Here is a 21,800-nt window from a genome sequence, read left to right as displayed (position 1 = left end):
ATTTTAGATGCCCAGTAATCAAAGGGGAATGACGTGTGAGGGAGAACATCGATAAGGGAGGAAAAATAGTTTGTAACCATACTGGACAAATGTTGTCTCCTGTCACTTTGAATTGATGCCGCAGTGCCTGTCGTGTCTGCGGTCATTGTGAAATCACTCCACAACCTGGTCATAAAACCCCTCTGTCCAACGCCACTTCTGATTTGTGCACCTCTAACACCTCTTGCATGTTGCCCCCTGCAGCTCATGTGAGAACCATCACCGCCGTTGTGTGCTGGGAATGCCTGAACCAAACGGTCTACTAGAGTTGCTTGTTTGGTAGCCAATATTTGCTCAAGGTTCTCATGTGGCATGATATTTTGCAATTTCCCTTTATAGCGTGGATCCAGGAGGCAGGCCAACCAGTAATCGTCATCGGTCATCATTTTGATAATGCGGGGGTCCCTTTTTAGGATACGCAAGGCATAATCAGCCATGTGGGCCAATGTTCCAGGTGTCAAATCACTGCTTGTGATGGGTTGAGTAGCACTTTCTGGCAAATCAACATCATTTGCCTCCCGCAATAACCCTGTACCTGACCTTACAACGCCACCAGTTTCTATTGCCCCCTGAGAAGCTTCCTCCTCCCATAAATATTCATCCCCATCATCCTCCTCCTCCTCTTCGTCCGCCACCTCGTCCAGGAGAGTTCCCTGAGCAGACAATGGCTGACTGTCATGAAGGCTTCCCTCATCCTCGGCTGCAGACGCCTGCTCCTTAATGTGCATCAAACTTTGCATCAGCAGACGCATTAGTGGGATGCTCATGCTTATGAAGGTGTCGTCTGCACTTACCAGCCGTGTGCATTCCTCAAAACACTGAAGGACTTGACAGAGGTCTTGTAGCTTCGACCACTGCACACCTGACAACTCCATGTCTGCCATCCAACTGCCTGCCCGTGTATGTGTATCCTCCCACAAATACATTACAGCACGCCTCTGTTCACACAGCCTCTGAAGCATGTGCAGTGTGGAGTTCCACCTTGTTGCAACGTCGATTATTAGGCGGTGCTGGGGAAGCTTCAACGATCGCTGATGGTTCTGCATACGGCTGGAGTGTACGGGCGACCGGCGGATGTGCGAGCAAAGTCTTCGCACCCTCAGGAGCAGGGCTGGTAACCCCGGATAACTTTTCAGGAAGCACTGCACCACCAGGTTCAAGGTGTGAGCCAGGCAAGGTATGTGTTTCAGTTCGGAAAGGGCTATGGCAGCTATAAAATTCCTTCCGTTATCACTGACTACCTTGCCTGCCTCAAGATGTACACTGCCCAGCCATGAATGAGTTTCTTGCTGCAAGAACTCGGCCAGAACTTCCGCGGTGTGTCTGTTGTCGCCCAAACACCTCATTTCCAACACAGCCTGCTGACGCTTACCACTAGCTGTTCCATAATGGGACACCTCGTGTGCAACACTGGCAGCTGCGGATGGAGTGGTCGTGCGACTGCGCTCTGTGGACGAGCTTTCGCTTCTGCTGGCGAACGCCTACAGCCAACTGTTTCCTAGACCGTGGGCTAGGCAGAACTGTCCCACTATGGCTGTCCCCTGTGGACCCTGCATCCACCACATTAACCCAGTGTGCCGTGATGGACACGTAACGTCCCTGGCCATGCCTACTGGTCCATGCATCTGTTGTGAGGTGCACCTTTCTACTGACTGATTGCCTGAGTGCATGGATAATGCGGTCTTTGACATGCCGGTGGAGGGCTGGGATGGCTTTTCTCGCAAAGAAGTGTTGACTGGGTAGGTCATAGCGTGGTACTGCGTAGGCCATCAGGGCTTTGAAAGCTTCGCCTTTAACCAACCGGTAGGGCATCATCTCTAACGAGATTAGTCTAGCAATGTGGGCGTTCAAACCCTGTGTACACGGATGAGAGGATGAGTACTTCCTTTTCCTAACCAGAGTCTCTTGTAGGGTGAGCTGGACTGGAGAGCTGCATATGGTGAAACTAGCAGGGGTGGTGGTGGACATGGCAGATTAAGAGAGGGTTGGTGAGGGTATTCTTGCTGTTGGCCTACATACAGTGTTTCCTACCAACAACCTGGTGATTCCCTGACTGGCCTTTGGCCTTGCGACGATACCTCCACATTTGCTGCAGGTGGTGTCCTAAAAGGTGGGCTTACAGTGAGGGAAGCAATGTAGCGTTGCTGACTAGCTTCATGCAGAGCGGGTGCACCAACGGTACTGGACGTTTGGTAGTTAGTCCAGGCTTGCAAGTGCATGCTGGTTAAATGTCTATGCATGCACGTTGTATTTAAATTTTGGACATTCTTCCCTCTGCTAAAGGTCTTTGAGCATTTCTTACAGATAACTTTGCACTGATCATTCGGATCTTGGTTAAAAAATTCCCACACTGCACTCTTCCTTTTATCGAATACCTTTTCAGGCATTGCACACTGTGCTACTTTCACCGGATGGCCACGCTGTCCTAAAACTGTTTTTGGTTTTGACACACGTTTTTGGCCTGATACGGGCCTGCCAGATGACAGCTGTTGCGATGTAGATGCCTGCTGTGGCTCATACTCCTCCTCTTCAGAGCTACTGCCAGCGGCACCCTGTTCCCCCAATGGCTGCCAATCGGGGTAAACAACTGGGTCATCTATCACCTCCTCTTCAATGTCCTGTGCACCTTCCTCTGTGTCACCGTGTAAAGTGCTATAGCGTTCGGGACGGGGCACCGTAGTTTCATCAGGGTCAGGTTTTGGCTCAGTACACTGCGAGGGCAATGTTGTGATCTGAGTCAATGGAACAACATAATAATCTAGCTGTGGCTGTGCATCTGTGCACTCCATGTCCGATTCATCTTGTAGTGGCCTGTTAACAATTTCCCTTTCTAACCCAGGCACGGTATGTGTAAAGAGCTCCATGGAGTAACCTGTTGTGTCGCCTGAGTCATCCTTCACTGTTGTTCTGGGTGAAGGACACAAGGAAGCGACTTGTTCCTGACCGGGAGCATCCACTGACGACTCGCTGCTTTTAAATTTTGAACTTTCCAAAGAGGAAGCAAAAGAGCTAGAGGCTGAGTCAGCAAGGAAAGCCAAAACTTTTTCCTGCTGCTCCAGGTTTAAAAGCGGTTTTCCTACTCCCAGAAAAGGAAACGTTCGAGGCTTTGTGTAGCCAGACAATGACGCTGGCTCAACAACTCGAGCCTTAGGTGCTATTTTGCTTTTCCCACTACCACCAGATGCTTCACCACCACCATCATTACCAGTTGGCAATGACCGCCCATGGCCATGACGTCTTCCACCAGACTTCCTCATTCTTGGGAAAATGTAACCAAACTAACAACCGTTATATGGTACTGTAAAACAAGGTAGAAGGTGTATTGTTGTGAATTTGGATTTTGGGCTCCCCCGGTGGCTACTGGTGGAATTGAACTGGTGTCTTCATCTTCTCTGTTCACCTGTTCCCATCAAGATGTGGGAGTCGCTATATAACCTTGCTGCTCTGTTAGTTGCTTGCCGGTCAACAATGTTATCAGAAGCCTCTCTGTGCTTGTTCCTGCTCCTAGACAACTACTAGATAAGTTGGACTCTTGTCCATGTTTGTTTTTGCATTTTGTTCCAGTTCACAGCTGTAGTTTCGTTACTGTGTCTGGAAAGCTCTTGTGAACGGGAATTGCCACTCTGGTGTTATGAGTTAATGCCAGAGTTTTAAAGTAATTTCTGGATGGTGTTTTTGATAGGGTTTTCGGCTGACCATGAAAGTGTCCTTTCTGTCTTCTGCTATGTAGTAAGTGGACCTCAAATTTGCTAAACCTATTTTCATACTACGTTTGTTATTTCATCTCAACTCACCGCCAATACATGTGGGGGGCCTCTGTCTCCTTTCGGGGTATTTCTCTAGAGGTGAGCTAGGACTAATATTTTCCTCTGCTAGCTTTATTTAGTCCTCCGGCTGGGCTGGGCATCTAGAATCAACGTAGGCATGCTACCCGGCCACTGCTAGTTGTGCGTTAGGTTTAGTTCATGGTCAGCTCAGTTCCCATCTTCCAAGAGCTAGTTCCTATATATGCTTATGCTATGTTCTCTTGCCATTGAGATCATGACAGTTTGACCGGCCCGCAAAGTGTTAATTGTTTGGGCTGAAGCAGGAGAAAAAGAAGTGTTGAAGGGAAATTTTTTTTTTTTTTCCCCTCAGAGTTTTGCTGCCTAGCCCTTAATTGCCGTCTAGCTGCTTCTTACCTCCTCTTAACCCTTGAATGGCTCTGTGTCCACCTGTTTGTAATGGATCTTCAGAGTGTAACTGCAGGTTTGAATAATCTCGCCACGAAGGTACAAAATTTGCAAGATTTTGTTTGTCATGCACCTGTATCTGAGCCGAGAATTCCTTTGCCGGAATTTTTCTCGGGGAATAGATCCGGGTTTCAGAATTTTCGAAATAATTGCAAATTATTTTTGTCTCTGAAATCTCGCTCTGCCGGAGACCCTGCACAGCAGGTCAGGATTGTGATTTCCTTGCTCCGGGGCGACCCTCAAGACTGGGCTTTTTCATTGACACCAGGGGATCCTGCGTTGCTCAATGTGGATGCGTTTTTTCTGGCCTTGGGGTTGCTTTATGACGAACCTCATTTGGAGCTTCAGGCAGAAAAAACTTTGATGTCCCTATCTCAGGGGCAAGATGAAGCGGAAATTTACTGCCAAAGATTCCGTAAATGGTCTGTGCTTACTCAGTGGAATGAGTGCGCCCTGGCGGCGACTTTCAGAGAGGGTCTCTCTGATGCCATTAAGGATGTTATGGTGGGGTTCCCTGTGCCTGCGGGTCTGAATGAGTCCATGACAATGGCTATTCAGATCGATAGGCGTTTGCGGGAGCGCAAACCAGTGCACCATCTGGCGGTGTCCACTGAGAAGTCGCCAGAGAGTATGCAGTGTGATAGAATTCTGTCCCGAAGCGAGCGGCAGAATTTTAGACGGAAAAATGGGTTGTGTTTCTATTGTGGTGATTCTACTCATGTTATATCAGCATGCTCTAAGCGCACTAAAAAGCTTGGTAAATCTGTTTCCATTTGCACCTTACCGTCTAAATTTATTCTATCTGTGACCCTGATTTGCTCTTTGTCATCTATTACCACGGACGCCTATGTCGACTCTGGCGCCGCTTTGAGTCTTATGGATTGGTCCTTTGCCAAACGCTGTGGGTATGATTTAGAGCCTTTGGAGACTCCTATTCCTCTGAAGGGGATTGACTCCACCCCATTGGCTAATAATAAACCACAATACTGGACACAAGTAACTATGCGTATTAATCCGGATCACCAGGAGATTATTCGCTTTCTGGTGCTGTATAATCTACATGATGATTTGGTGCTAGGATTGCCTTGGCTGCAATCTCACAACCCAGTCCTCGACTGGAGAGCTATGTCTGTGTTGAGCTGGGGATGTAAGGGGGCTCATGGGGATGTACCTGTGGTTTCCATTTCATCATCCATTCCCTCTGAAATTCCTGAGTTCCTGTCTGACTATCGTGACGTCTTTGAAGAATCCAAGCTTGGTTCGTTACCTCCGCACCGAGAGTGCGATTGTGCCATAGATTTGATTCCGGGTAGTAAATACCCAAAGGGTCGTTTATTTAATCTGTCTGTGCCTGAACATGCTGCTATGCGAGAATATATAAAGGAGTCCTTGGAAAAGGGACATATTCGTCCATCGTCATCTCCCTTAGGAGCCGGTTTTTTCTTTGTGTCAAAAAAAGACGGCTCTTTGAGACCATGTATTGATTATCGGCTTTTGAATAAAATCACTGTTAAATATCAATACCCATTGCCGTTGCTGACTGATTTGTTTGCTCGCATAAAGGGGGCCAAGTGGTTCTCTAAGATTGACCTTCGTGGGGCGTATAATTTGGTGCGAATCAGGCAGGGGGATGAGTGGAAAACCGCATTTAATACGCCCGAGGGCCACTTTGAGTATTTAGTGATGCCTTTTGGTCTTTCTAATGCTCCGTCAGTTTTCCAGTCCTTTATGCATGATATTTTTCGCGATTATTTGGATAAATTTATGATTGTGTATCTGGATGATATTTTGATTTTTTCGGATGACTGGGACTCTCATGTCCAGCAAGTCAGGAGGGTTTTTCAGGTTTTGCGGTCTAATTCTTTGTGTGTGAAGGGTTCTAAGTGTGTTTTTGGGGTACAGAGGATTTCCTTTTTGGGATATATTTTTTCCCCCTCTTCCATTGAAATGGATCCTGTCAAGGTTCAAGCTATTTGTGATTGGACGCAGCCCTCTTCTCTTAAGAGTCTTCAGAAATTTTTGGGCTTTGCTAACTTTTATCGTCGATTTATTGCTGGTTTTTCGGATATTGCTAAGCCATTGACCGATTTGACTAAGAAGGGTGCTGATGTTGCTGATTGGTCCCCTGATGCTGTGGAGGCCTTTCGGGAGCTTAAGCGCCGTTTTTCCTCTGCCCCTGTGTTGCGTCAGCCTGATGTTGCTCTACCTTTTCAGGTTGAGGTCGACGCTTCTGAGATCGGAGCTGGGGCAGTGTTGTCGCAGAAAAGTTCTGACTGCTCCGTGATGAGGCCTTGTGCCTTCTTTTCCCGTAAATTTTCGCCCGCTGAGCGGAATTATGATGTTGGGAATCGGGAGCTTTTGGCCATGAAGTGGGCTTTTGAGGAGTGGCGCCATTGGCTTGAGGGGGCCAGACATCAGGTGGTGGTATTGACTGACCACAAAAATTTGATTTATCTTGAGACCGCCAGGCGCCTGAATCCTAGACAGGCGCGCTGGTCATTATTTTTCTCTCGGTTTAATTTTGTGGTGTCATACCTACCGGGTTCTAAGAATGTTAAGGCGGATGCCCTTTCTAGGAGTTTTGAGCCTGACTCGCCTGGTAACTCTGAGCCCACAGGTATCCTTAAGGATGGAGTGGTATTGTCAGCCGTTTCTCCAGACCTGCGGCGGGCCTTGCAGGAGTTTCAGGCGGAGAGACCTGATCGTTGCCCACCTGATAAACTGTTTGTTCCTGATGATTGGACCAGTAGAGTCATCTCTGAGGTTCATTCTTCTGCGTTGGCAGGTCATCCTGGCATTTTTGGTACCAGGGATTTGGTGGCAAGGTCCTTCTGGTGGCCTTCCCTGTCACGAGATGTGCGAGGCTTTGTGCAGTCTTGTGACGTTTGTGCTCGGGCCAAGCCTTGTTGTTCTCGGGCTAGTGGATTATTGTTGCCCTTGCCTATTCCTAAGAGGCCTTGGACGCACATCTCGATGGATTTTATTTCAGATCTGCCTGTTTCTCAGAAGATGTCTGTCATCTGGGTGGTGTGTGACCGTTTTTCTAAGATGGTCCATTTGGTTCCTCTGCCCAAGTTACCTTCTTCTTCCGAGTTGGTTCCTCTGTTTTTTCAAAATGTTGTTCGTTTGCATGGTATTCCTGAGAATATCGTTTCTGACAGAGGGACCCAATTCGTGTCTAGATTTTGGCGGGCATTCTGTGCTAGGATGGGCATAGATTTATCTTTTTCGTCCGCTTTCCATCCTCAGACGAATGGCCAGACCGAGCGGATTAATCAGACCCTGGAGACATATCTGAGGTGTTTTGTGTCTGCTGACCAGGATGATTGGGTTGCTTTTTTGCCATTGGCGGAGTTCGCTCTCAATAATCGGGCCAGCTCTGCCACTTTGGTGTCCCCGTTTTTCTGTAATTCGGGGTTTCATCCTCGATTTTCCTCTGGTCAGGTGGAATCTTCGGATTGTCCTGGAGTGGATGCTGTGGTGGAGAGATTGCATCGGATCTGGGGGCAGGTGGTGGACAATTTGAGGTTGTCCCAGGAGAAGACTCAGCTTTTTGCCAACCGCCACTGTCGTGTTGGTCCTCGGCTTTCTGTTGGGGATTTGGTGTGGTTGTCTTCTCGTTTTGTCCCTATGAGGGTCTCTTCTCCTAAGTTTAAGCCTCGGTTTATCGGCCCGTATAAGATATTGGAGATTCTTAACCCTGTTTCCTTCCGTTTGGACCTCCCTGCATCCTTTTCTATTCATAACGTTTTTCATCGGTCATTATTGCGCAGGTATGAGGTACCGGTTGTGCCTTCCGTTGAGCCTCCTGCTCCGGTGTTGGTTGAGGGTGAGTTGGAGTACGTTGTGGAGAAAATCTTGGACTCTCGTGTTTCCAGACGGAGACTCCAGTATCTGGTCAAGTGGAAGGGATACGGCCAGGAGGATAATTCTTGGGTGAATGCATCTGATGTTCATGCCTCCGATCTGGTTCGTGCCTTTCATAGGGCCCATCCTGATCGCCCTGGTGGTTCTGGTGAGGGTTCGGTGCCCCCTCCTTGAGGGGGGGGTACTGTTGTGAATTTGGATTTTGGGCTCCCCCGGTGGCTACTGGTGGAATTGAACTGGTGTCTTCATCTTCTCTGTTCACCTGTTCCCATCAAGATGTGGGAGTCGCTATATAACCTTGCTGCTCTGTTAGTTGCTTGCCGGTCAACAATGTTATCAGAAGCCTCTCTGTGCTTGTTCCTGCTCCTAGACAACTACTAGATAAGTTGGACTCTTGTCCATGTTTGTTTTTGCATTTTGTTCCAGTTCACAGCTGTAGTTTCGTTACTGTGTCTGGAAAGCTCTTGTGAACGGGAATTGCCACTCTGGTGTTATGAGTTAATGCCAGAGTTTTAAAGTAATTTCTGGATGGTGTTTTTGATAGGGTTTTCGGCTGACCATGAAAGTGTCCTTTCTGTCTTCTGCTATGTAGTAAGTGGACCTCAAATTTGCTAAACCTATTTTCATACTACGTTTGTTATTTCATCTCAACTCACCGCCAATACATGTGGGGGGCCTCTGTCTCCTTTCGGGGTATTTCTCTAGAGGTGAGCTAGGACTAATATTTTCCTCTGCTAGCTTTATTTAGTCCTCCGGCTGGGCTGGGCATCTAGAATCAACGTAGGCATGCTACCCGGCCACTGCTAGTTGTGCGTTAGGTTTAGTTCATGGTCAGCTCAGTTCCCATCTTCCAAGAGCTAGTTCCTATATATGCTTATGCTATGTTCTCTTGCCATTGAGATCATGACAGTGTATGTAAACTTGTTGTGAATTTAAATCTCCCTTTCTATATGTGCGGGACACTGCTGCAAAATTCAGGCCCACTGTATTACACTACACAGTATAAGTGGCAGAAAGTGGCTGGCAGATATACGCCAAACAGAACTGACGCAGATGCACTTAGTGGCAATATAAATCTCCCTTTTTTATGTGTGGGAGACAGCTGCAAATAAAAAACAGGCCCCCTGTATTACACTACACAGTATAAGTGGCAGAAAGTGGCTGGCAGATATACGCCAAACAGAGCAGAGGCAGATGCACTTAGTGGCAATATAAATCTCCCTTTTTATGTGTGGGAGACTGCTGCAAATAAAAAATAGGCCCACTGTTTTACACTACACAGTATAAGTGGCAGTAAGTGGCTGGCAGATATACGCCAAACAGAACTGACGCAGATGCACTTAGTGGCAATATAAATCTCCCTTTTTTTGCGTGGGACACTGCTGCAAAATTCAGGCCCACTGTATTACACTATACAGTATAAGTGGCAGAAAGTGGCTGGCAGATATACGCCAAACAGAACGGACGCAGATGCACTTAGTGGCAATATAAATCTCCCTTTTTATGTGTGGGACACTGCTGCAAAATTCAGGCCCACTGTATTACACTACACAGTATAAGTGGCAGAAAGTGGCTGGCAGATATACGCCAAACAGAACGGACGCAGATGCACTTAGTGGCAATATAAATCTCCCTTTTTATGTGTGGGACACTGCTGCAAAATTCAGGCCCACTGTAGTACACTACACAGTATAAGTGGCAGAAAGTGGCTGGAAGATATATATATATAAAAAAAGGGACTGTACTACAATAACAATCTCCCTACAATGATCTCAGGACAAGTATGGCAGCCAGCAATTAAAAGGACTGCCGCACACAAAAGTGTGGACAAATAAACAATAGAACTGTGCAGAAAGGAGCAACAGGACTTTTGCTTTTAAAAAAGCAGTTGGTTTGCACAGCGGCATACAAACAGCAATGCAGCTATCAGGGAGCCTTATAAGCTACAGAGCTGATGCACAGAAATCTAGCCTCCACTGTCCCTGCAAAGAAAAGGTGGTGTTGGACAGTGGAAATCGCTACAGCACAAGCGGTTTGGGGGTTAATATTTCCTCCCTAACAATATCCCTGCTTCTGACGGAGCAACCTCTCCCTATGCTCAGATCTGCAGAAGTAAGATGGCGGTCGGCGTGCACTCCCCTTTATAGCCCCTGTGACACCGCAGAAAGCAAGCCAATCACTGTCATGCCCTTCTCTAAGATGGTGGGGACCGAGACCTATGTCATCACGCTGCCCACACTCTGCGTCCACCTTCATTGGCTGAGAAATGGCACTGAAAGCGTCATATGAAACGCGACTTTGGCGCGAAGATCGCCGACAACATGGCCGATCCCACACTGGGATTGGGTCGGGTTTCACGAAACCCGACTTTGCCGAAAGTCGGCGATTTTTGAAAATGTCCGATCCATTTCGCTCAACCCTACTAACCACAACTCTAACCCCAACACACCGCTAGCCCTAATACCAACCCTAACCATAACCTTAACCACAACTCTAACCCCAACACACCCCTAGCCCTAATCCCAACCCTAACCATAACTCTAACCACAAGCCTAACCCTAACCCCAACACACACCGCTAACCCTAATCTTATCCCTAATTCCAACCCTAACCCTTATCCCAACCATAACTGTAATTCCAACTCTAACCCTAAGGCTATGTGCCCACGTTGCGGATTTGTGTGAGAATTTTTCCGCACCGCTTTTGAAAAATCCGCATGTAAAATGCACTGCGTTTTACCAGTGGATTTACAGCGGGTTTCCTGCGTTTTTTGTATGGATTCCACCTGCGGTTTTACACCGGCGGATTCCTATTGAGGAGCAGGTTTAAAACGCTGCAGAGTCCGCACAAAGAATTGACATGCTGCGGAAAATACAACTCGGCGCTTCCACACGGTATTTTCCGCACCATGAGCACAGCAGATTTGCTTTTCCATAGGTTTACATTGTACTGTACACCGCACGAAAAAATGCTGCGAATCCGCAGCCAAATCTGCACCGTGTGCACATACCCTAATTCTAACCCTAACTCTAATTCTTACCCTAATTCTAACCCTAACCCTAGTTCTAACCCTAACTCTAGTTCTAACCCTAACCCTAGTTCCAACCCTAACCCTAGTTCTAACCCTAATTCTAACGCTAACCCTAATTGCAACCCTAACCCTAATTCTAACCCTAACCCTAATTCTAACCCTAATTGCAGCCCTAACCCTAGCCCTAACCCTAGTTCTAACCCTAACCCTAATTGCAACCCTAACCCTAATTATAACCCTAATTCTAACCCTAGCCCTAACCCTAACTCTAACCCTAGTTCTAACCCTAACCCTGGGGGAAAAATAAAAATAAATATAATTTCTTTATTTTATGATGTTCCCTACCTATGGGGGTGATAAAGGGGGGGCTATTTACAATTTTTTTTATTTTGATCACTGTTATAGGATGTATCACAGTGATCAAAATGAATGAACGAATCTGCCAGCTGGCAGATTCGGCGGGTGCACTGCGCATGCGCCCGCCATTTTGCAGGATAACGGCGCCCATCCTGGAAGCCGGACGGACACCGGGAGGGACCCCAGGACTCGGTAAGTATGGGGGGTGGGATCAGACAGCAGGGGGGGCGCCGGACAGGACAGGGCAGAGGGGAGAGGAGTGTAGCGGGGACAGAACGGAGGGGTAGGAAAGGCTGACAGCAGTGTCAGATCGCCGCTGTCAGTCGGTGGGGGGGGGCAGATTGGGGCCTCCAGCCATGGCCGATGATGTTGCAGCATCGGCCATGGCTGGATTGTAATATTTCATCAATTTTCATTGCTGAAATATTACGATTGCTCTGATTGGCTGTTTCACTTTCAACAGCCAATTAGAGCGATCGTAGCCACGGGGGGCGAATCCACCCCCCCCCCCGGGCTGAACTACCACTCCCCCTGTTCCTGTAGGTCGGGTGAAATTGGAGTAAACCCTTTCACCCGGCCTGCAGGGACACGATCATTCTGTGACACAGCATATGCGTCACAGGTCAGATTGGCACCGACTTTCATGACGCATACACTGTGTCACAGGTCGGGAAGGGGTTAAGTTTACAAGCGTCTGGCTGTAACTCAGCAGGATTACGAAGTTTTGCTGTGGATCGGCGAGTCCACGAAGTCTGCGGTGGAACAGTACAGAGCCTTGTGGAGTGTAGCTGCAGTTGCAGCAAGAGGTTCTGTAGCAGCCAGAGCTGCAGTGGAAGCAGCAGCGGCTTGTGATGGGCAGCCGGAGGTGCTGGCAGTTTGTGACTGCAGCAGGAGCTGTGACAGTACCAGCAGGAGCTGGTGAGGTGTCAAAAAGACATTGTTGGTCCAGGTCGTGCAGACTTTTAAAGGGCCAATACAAGCCCAGAGACACATTGTTGTACTGTGCGAACTGGGGCATGAGAGTACCATGGGGGAGTCCACGAGGTGTACCCCAGGGTTAGGTGGTGCCCTGAAAGGGGTGGTGTCCCTAAAAGGGGTGGTGTCCCTAAAAGTGGGCGGTAACCCAAACAGGGATGGTTGCCCAAAAAGGGAGGAGTCCCAAAAGGGGGCGGTAACCCGAAAAGGGATAGTTGTCCAAAGGGGGTGGTGTCCAAAAACGGAGCAGTTGCCCAAAAGGGGGCGGAGTCCAAACAAGGATCAGTAAACCAAATTGGGGTAGTGGCAAGAAAAGAGGCGGCGGTGAATGTGCCATTGGACTGTAGCTAGGAGCAGCGAAGTACCTGCTAGGCAGGACCATGTTATACAGTGGATAGCTCGGTGGGTGAACTGACACAACACTGTCCCTTCTGGCTAGATGGGGAAATTGTGATGGGGCTGATAGACCCTGGGAGTAGAGGGTCTTTGCTGAGGATCCCTCCTGAACATTCTGTGTTGCCTGGAATGGGGTCGAGAGTGAATGGCTCCTGTCGGGACATTAAAGGACGTTTGACAGCATACCTCAACATTGATGTGACTGAGGGGTCCACGTACCAGGAAGTGATGGTGGTCCCGGATTTACTATACAGGATGGTAATAGGGCAGAACTTGGAAGCCCTATCGGATTGGTGGATAAAAGGGAAAGTATCGGTAGAAATAATGTGTATGGGAGGTAGTAATGTGGAGAATGCACCCCCTAGAGTTGACAGTCCTAAGGTAAGCATGACCAAGGGAAATGGTGGATGGGCTCAACTTAGTGACACGACGGTGGCAGTAACACCTCCCAAAACTGACGGGTCACATATACGGGTGACCAGATGAAAAGATGCGTCTGCCCAACTTACTGACCTGAGGTTCCCTGAAGTGTACCACAATGTGACTGAAATGGTCTGGTAGATAAAACGAGTGGAGCTGACACACAGAGAGTGACTTGGGGGTTCACCATACTGTGGGGTGTGACACAGACTCTGAGGAAGTAAGGGAGTACATTAAAGAAGAACCCCACAAGAAGGGCAAGTCCTCCCGGCGCCAGAGACGTAAAGGGCGCAAAGAAGTTCAACCAATTGCAGCTGGTGAAGAAAGGAATAAAGGAACAACAGTGTCTTGTGCTTTTGTTCAAGATGTGAATTCTCTTCCAGACTGTACAAGGAAGATAGATGCGTTCATGTTGCCTAGCAACGGCTAGGATGGAGTCGGATGACCGGCCAGTTGATGGTGCTATAGGAGAAGAAAACCTGAAGAGCGCTGGTGGAGTGATAATCCACTTAGGTAATGAAGAACTGACCTGTTGTAGACCCACGACTGCAGTGACAGAGAGGGGTAAAATAGCGGAGCATGGTGAAGGCTCTATAGTACCTGATGCAGAAGAGCTGGGGTACTCAGATACCCAAGAGAGGGCTGACACTGACAGTGCTGAGTCCGAGGGTGCAGAAGTGGAGGAGGCCACCAAAGAAGTGGGGCCTGAAGCAGATACCTCCTCAAGTGATGAAAGCTCAACCAATCCAGAGGATGGAGGAAGCGAACTAAGGAGTGTCCAGGAGACTGTAGAAGTCCGGTTGAAGCAAGAGGAGCTTCAGAGACAGGCTGCTGAGTGCCATGTAGGTGCCTTAGAGAAATAGGTTGCAGAGCTCAGAGGTCGCCTGGCAGAAAGCCAGTCGATGAATATGGCAGCCTTGAGGAAGATGGAGCAACAGGTGTGTCTATCCTGGCCAAACATGTGGAAGTTGATGATGACATTCAGAGGAAGTTGGCTCTGAATACTGAACAAGATGAGTTTCGAATGACAGCAGGAGAGAAAGAGACTTCTCTTTTTAAATGCTTGATAGACATAACTGAAGACCTGAGAGAGGCATGTGTCGGGGAGTCTATGCATGAAGAGTTCAAGGAGGCTGTGGGGATGTGTAAGGTGAACTGGACCCCAGAAACTAAACAGTTAGTGATACTGTCCTCAACTGATGTCACAGCGAAGAGAGTAGCTACCCTAAGTGACATGCACTTGAGATATGTGCGTACAAAGTGGATGGTCCAATTGAGGCATGAAGACGCTGCTAGGCGGCTGGAGCAAATGAGGAAAGCTCGGGGTCTTCAGGAAGGTGTAAAACAGGTGCCCATCTATATGGTGAAGAAAGTCATAATTTGAAGAAATAGTCAAGCCACCAAGAGATGATGTATGATGCTCAAAACCGACTGAGACGGTTCTCTCGACTGGTAGGGCAAGGTAACATGCGTGACCTGTCTCGAGACCCTGGCTGTATGACAGGTGTTCAACCCCACAAGTTTGAACAGAGGGGGGTATGTGATGCAGTTGGAGCGCCCTACCAGGGCAGTGGGGTACTCGGTATCGGGTCTGGTGTTCACAGGGGGATGTCACAGTGGCAACCCGGGCTGTGGCCCTGGGTGCCCATGTAAAAGGGGAAATTGAATAAAGTTTATGTTCGTGACGCCACTTGTGGTATTCGGTCAGTGGGGACCGACGCTGCTTTGAGGGGTCCTGTTATGATCTGGTGGCCTAGGAGCAGCATGAGACGTACTCTGGAGAAGGTGGAACCTGTACTGACCGCAGACCCTGAACTTAACACCGCAACTAGAAGTAGCCGTGGAATGTACCTAACACTCCCTAGACATCTCGACACAGCCGGAGGACTAAATACCCCTAGAGATAGAAAAGGGAAAATTATCTTGCCTCAGAGAAAATCCCCAAAGGATAGACAGCCCCCCACAAATATTGACTGTGAGAGGAGAGGGAAATAACATACGCAGACTGAAATCAGGATTTAGCAAAGGAGGCCACTCTAGCTAAATAGAAAGGATAGGACAGAGTACTATGCGGTCAGTATTAAAACACTAGAAAATATCCACCACAGAAAATACAAAATCTCCACATCTAACTAAAGTTATGGAGGGTATATCTGCATCTCCAGAGATACCAGCTTGGCTGAACAAATCCTTATGCAGACCAAGCTGGACAAGACAAAAACATGGAAAAGAACTGAACAATAAAGCCCACAGCATGTGGACTGCAAAAAACAAAGCCAGAACTTATCTTTGTTGAAATGAACAGCAAAGCAGGAGAGACCAGGCAGGGATGTGAATCCTCCAGGAACAATGGACAACTGGCACTGACTAAAGGGTCAAGCAAGACTAAATAGCCCAGTCAAAATTGCAATAAGTGGACACACCTGATGAATGCAGCGATCCAAAGACAGCAGCGCTACCACTTATAACCACCGGAGGGAGCCCAAGAGCAGAATTCACAACAGGGTCCTCTGGGGTGATGTTATGGCAGCTAGATAAGGTCCTCACAGTTCTTATCTCTGTCCCCCTTATAGGATAGGACAATACCTGCATGACAGGTAACTTGAGCCTTTTTACAGGGACTCTAGCACGCGTGTGTGTGGCGGGCAGGTAACTTGCAGTTCAGCTGTCCTGCCGGTCTCTGATGTAAGTCGTAGAGTCCCTTACAACTTCGATGTCCCAGCTACCGGTTATCTATGCTTTTCCAGGGAGACAGTCTACTCGCTGCTATCCTCCCCCTGGTGTCCTCGCCTGTGTTCCTCTCTCCTACACGGTCACTGCAATATGTTCGGCTTTTGGTGTTGTCTCTGTCCAGGAGCTGCAGCACTCTCTCGTGGCTGCAAGGCTCCTCATACGTTCCTCCTGCCTTGGACTGCTCCAGTCTGCTGTCTGGCACTATCTCACTGAATCTAACCCCAACATAGGTCTTGGGCGGGCTACAAGGCATATTTTCAGAACCTTGTTCTTCTGGCACGCCAAACGGGTTTTTCGTCAGGTCTATAAACAAGCAAGCAAGGCCCTACCCATGCCGGCAAGTGGGCAGAACCAGGGTGCACATTGTGGGTGCCAACTATGTACAATGGAAAGTTTGTGGACCATTCACTGTCCATGGCCTCAGTGTCTCTTCAAATAAACAAAATTTTAAACTTTAACAGTCATTTAACTTTTTCAGTAGTTTAACTTTCAACTTTTAACTATTTACAGTCACATCACTTTTCTCATTTATTTTCTCTTATGCTTGCCTGGCCAGGGATGGTTGCTTTCCCTGCTCCTGTCAGGTTATCACGGGGATATGCCTTTGGAGCATGATCATGTCCTCCTCTGCGCTCACCTCCAGCGGTGCGCCCACGGGTGTCAGCAGAGCTCTCATGTGTCCCTTCGTATCACAGTCCTGTCCCAGGAAATGTGGCAATGGTACCAACCAGGTCGGGGGGGGGGTGATGGCGCCAGGAGAGGGCCCACCAGTGACCAGTCGGTGTGCAGCGTGGCACAGTCAGAGGCCGCGGTAAGTCACTGGAGCGGGGTCGGTAGCAGTCGCTGGAGAGGGGTCGGTCACTGGGGCAGGGTCATTCTTCATACCTGCTTCAGATGCGGTCCCTCCGGTGCTGGTCTGTTCCTCTGCTGAAGCTGCAGTTGCTGGTCGATGGACAGGCTGCGGTGTTGTCGTCTTCTTCAACGGCATCTCACTTTCCCGGCTCCGCTGGGGTCAAAGGTGCGGGCTGCAGGTCCTTTTGTCGGTGACACCATCTTTTTCAATAGTGCTGCTCTTTCTGGCTCCAGAGCTCCGAATCTTCTTTCCTACTCCAGACCAGACGAGGCTGCCGACAGACGTCCAGTCAGGCTCGCGATGATGGTCATCTTCCACCTGGCCACAGCTTCCAGCTCCAGTCGCACGAGCTGCCAGGTGACTTATTCCTCTTCTTCCTTCCGCAGGAGGTCCGGATTCATCGTTGGTGATGGGTGCAGTTCTTGCAGGTCCCGGCTCGGAGAGTCCTCTTGCTCCTTCCCACGCTCCGGGGTCCGTTCTCCTCCATCCACCATCTTGACTACTGGTTCTTCTCCTTCCTCACATCACAGTGCTGGCAGGAGGTGGGCATGACCTTCGCACCACTCTGCTGGGATCACCCATGATGGCACACCCTCCTTCTCTGGCGCTCCTCGTGGCACTGTAATGGTAGTGGTTTTGGCTGCAATTCTCAATGTATAGTCTCTTAGCACAACACAGTCTTTTAGGCACACATGACCCGATTTGCTGGGTCAGTCCATCCTGTTCGTGATGCCAAATGACGCGCCCTACCAGGGCAGCAGGGTACTCGGTACTGGGTCCGGTGTTCACAGGGGGATGTCATGGTGGCGGCTCGGTCCGTGGCCCTGGGCGCTCATGTAAAAGGGGAAATTGAATAAAGTTTATGTTCGTGACGCCACCTGTGGTATTTGGTCAGTGGGAACCGATGCTGCTTTGAGGGGTCCTCTGTGGTGATGTTATGGCAGCTAGATGGTATAACTTCCCACTGGTGAAGTGTATCCCCAAGGCTCCCGGTGTGTAGATGGAAGATGGTGGTGAATGGTGCAGTAAGGAACGAGGACACAGGTTTGCAGTCTCTTTACCTTGTTTACTGAAGACTTCAGGCAGCCACAGTCCAGGATACCAGATCACAGGTTAGGCAGAGTCTGGCCGGCTTGGAGGCAAGTTGGGAGTCCCCTTTTCCAGGTGAAGATTAAGAGCCTTCCCTCTAGCACGGTGGTGTTGTAGTCCCTTGCTGCCTTTGGCTTCAGATAAGGTCCTCACAGTTCTTATCTCTGTCCCCCTTATAGGATAGGACAATACCTGCATGACAGGTAACTTTTTACAGGGACTCTAGCACGCCCCGGGCTCTATGCGTTACTGTGTCTTCAGGTGTGTGTGGCGGGCAGGTAACTTGCAGTTCAGCTGTCCTGCCGGTCTCTGATGTAAGTCGTAGAGTCCCTTACAACTTCGATGTCCCAGCTACCGGTTATCTATGCTTTTCCAGGGAGACAGTCTACTCACTGCTATCCTCCCCCTGGTGCCCTCGCCTGTGTTCCTCTCTCCTACACGGTCACTGCAATATGTTCGGCTTTCGGTGTTGTCTCTGTCCAGGAGCTGTGGCACTCTCTCGTGGCTGCAAGGCTCCTCATACGTTCCTCCTGCCTTGGACTGCTCCAGTCTGCTGTCTGGCACTATCTCACTGAATCTGACTGACTTTCCCTCCAAAACCACAATATATAGGGCAGTCACCTTGTAATAGGATCAAAAGCTCCCTCTTGTGGCCTGGAGTGTGAACATGTTGCATGCTTGTGTTTACCTGGTGAAAGTTATTCTTCCTTGCCTCCAAGAGTAACATCACTCTCCCTGTGAGAAAAGCAATGTTACTGTGACGACCAGGACCTTAGGGCGCCACACAGTGACCCCTGTTACAGCTAGGGTGCGCTGTGTGTGCTCTTCAGGATATGCATGGAGGCGTATCTGTGGTTATAGTGATGGTGAAACTGACTATCAGAGTTGTAAATGGCTGATATGTGTCGCAGAGGGAGTCTGCGCTATAAGCCTGAAGTAATGTTGTTGTTATGGGACCTGTAGTCCCACAAGTGTTTGTATAATTGTGAAGGGAGGCTTACAGGGCTAATTATGAGAGCTGGGCGGGTCGAACTAGCCACACTCACACACACGTCAACATTGGGAAAGGTGATCAAAACGTGCCCTAACTAAAGTGTGCAGTGAACTTTGACCTCGATTTCTCAAGACCAGCACTGTTGACACTGGTCTTGATGAGGGGGCTTGATGGAGTCAGAGCCACTTGATTTTTGGCATAAGGTACGCCAGTTTTTGTCGTCAATTAGACGAGCAGGAGAATCCGCACAATGTCATTTTCTCATCCTACACCAGCTTTGTCCATTTCAATGGTGCAGGCCTAAAATGGTGTGAAACTGCCAAATTTCACAAAAAAATTACATAACTTTGCCTTATGCAAAAAATTTTTTCCACGTTTTCAAAGTTTCATGCCAAATTTGTGACATACAGTAACCACTTTGATTACATGTGGTCGCTGTCTCTAAAGATCTCAGTGGGTCCCTCCCCCTTGTCTAAAATTACCTCCTACCTTTACTCTCCTATATGCAGCTCAGTTATGTTAAAGGGGTTGTCCACTACTTGGACCTCTGATTGGATGCAGTTCTCGTGTGATATAACAATGTCATGCAAGCGCCAGGAAGTCATCACTGTAATGGCACCAGTGTGGGAAATGACTATACAGGTTTTTTATTTTACACAAGGGACCATTTTATTTTAAAAAGGGGTTGTCCAACACCCCTCAAACAATGTAATATGAAGCATGGAGCCTGTAAAAATAAAAAAAAGTTTAAAATATGTAATGAAATTTCGTTACAGTAATGATGATGTGATGATGGTGTGGATGTACATTTGTTTCATACCATTAAGATGTTCTAATACATATGGTAAATATACTTTACTGATCCTAAACTTTGCATTTATTTTTTAGATATTTACTGCTGTGGGTTGTTGAGCTCTCATAAAAGTGACTGTACTGGATTACCTTTATCAATGATGAGTAACACAGATGTGCCACTGTCTCGAGGGCAAGACAGAATCAGGATGAAGGGAAAGATGTCCTTAATTTGCTGGTACAATAAAGGGCACTTTCGTTTTTTGAGTAATGCATACTCGCCTATCCAGCACGGTAAGTCATTTTAGCACTAAAGCATGTAGGTATGCTAAAGTATTTAATTGCATTTTTCCCTTTTACGGGTAACTTTGAATTCAAATAAATTGGATATACAAATATTTTTAATTTTGCACTTTTAAAAGGAACCTGTCATCTAATCCATGTTGTTTGAGCCAAGGGTAGCGTTTCAAAGAAAAGTCACTCGGGGTAAAGGGGTCCCTGTAGAAGACAAATTTAATTTCTCCTTTTGATGTTATAAATCCTCTTTTTTTGATGAGTGCTTCAAAGAAATGCTTGCCTAATTCAAGCCAATGTAGATCATACAAAAGAAGCTAACACCATAATTTAAAATGTATTTTTTCTTCCTTTATTTTATAAGAACTTGGCACAGTGGCCCTTATAATCTTATGTTTGGTTGACGGTCTTAACTTCCAACGAAGCCTCTTCTCACCTTCAGGACCAAGCCCAATTTTTGATTTCTGACCAGTGTCACTTTATGTGGTAATTAGTGATGAGCGAGTAGACTCGTTACTAGGGTTTCCCCGAGCACGCTCGGGTGGTCTCCGAGTATTTCAGTGTGCTGGGAGATTTCGTTTTAGTCACCGCAGCTGCATGATTTGCGACTGCTAGACAGGCTGAACACATGTGGGGGTTGCCTGTTTGTTATAGAATTCCCACATGTATTCAGTCTGTCTAGCAGCCGCAAATCATGCAGCTGCGGCCACAAAAGCCAAGTCTCCGAGCACGCCAAAATACTCGGAGACCACCCAAGCATGCTCGGGGAAACCACAGCAACGAGTATACTCGCTCATTACTAGTGGTAATATCTCTGAAATGCTTCAACATATTTGTGATTTTGACTTTGTTTTTTCATAACATATTGTACTTCTTATGCAGTGGTACATTTAGGCCAATATGGTATGCATTTATTGTGAAAAAATGGAAATTTTATGACAATTTTGAAAAATGTTCCATTTTGGAATTTTTATGCCCTTAGAACAGATAGTCATATCACTAAAATTATTAATGAGTAACACTTTCCACAGTCTACTTTATATCCGTATCATTTTTGTATCTTATTTTTGTTTTAACACCAGTTTTTCATTTTTCAATTAAATTGTCCAAAACCTGTTTTTTTAGGGCTCACGTCACATGTGCAGTAAATTTTAGGAACCTATATGTCAAGTGTGCTAAAGTGACCGTATTTTAAAAATTGCACCCTTTAAGGTATTCAAAGCCACATTTAGGAATTTGTTAACCCATCAGATGCTTCATAGGAATTAAAGTGAAAACAACAATTTTAAAGTAATTTTCCTCAAAATCTTACTTTACCCACAAATTTTTCATTTTCACAATAGTATCAGGAGAAAATTGCTCAACAAATTGTATGGTCCGTTTCTCCTGAACATGACAATATCCCAAATGTGGTCATGTACTACTGTTTGGTTATATGACTGGGCTTAAAAGGCAAGGAGCCCTATTTTAAATTTGGAGAGCCATTTTGGCTGGAATAGAATGGAATGGAAGAGCCCCTGACATGCAGAACCACCAAAAACCTCCTACTTGTGACCTATTTTGGAAACTATATCTCTCAAAGAATTCATTTAGGGGTGCATTGAGCATCTTGAATCCGCAAGTGTTTCACAGAATTTTATAAAATAGGGACTGATAATTATAAATGTTGCTTTAGACCCAGATTTTTCATTTTCACAAGAGCATCATTTTATATTATTGGGCAGTGAA

At 47.5% G+C, this 21,800-nt stretch overlaps 1 protein-coding gene across 1 annotated transcript in view; it reads left to right on the top strand.

The window, feature by feature from the left end:
* Window positions 1-21,800, top strand: part of PGBD5 (piggyBac transposable element derived 5) — a 257,759-nt gene that overhangs the window by 148,251 nt on the left and 87,708 nt on the right. Inside the window, exon 5 of the mRNA XM_077283257.1 lies at window positions 19,875-20,072. Coding sequence (XP_077139372.1) covers window positions 19,875-20,072 — 198 coding nt within the window. The remainder of the gene's footprint in view (window positions 1-19,874; window positions 20,073-21,800) is intronic.

The sequence above is a fragment of the Ranitomeya variabilis genome, chromosome 2, assembly GCF_051348905.1.
Source record: "Ranitomeya variabilis isolate aRanVar5 chromosome 2, aRanVar5.hap1, whole genome shotgun sequence".
Taxonomy (NCBI): domain Eukaryota; kingdom Metazoa; phylum Chordata; class Amphibia; order Anura; family Dendrobatidae; genus Ranitomeya; species Ranitomeya variabilis.
The sequence above is the reverse complement of the archived record's forward strand: the minus strand, read 5'-3'. Positions and strand labels throughout refer to the sequence as shown.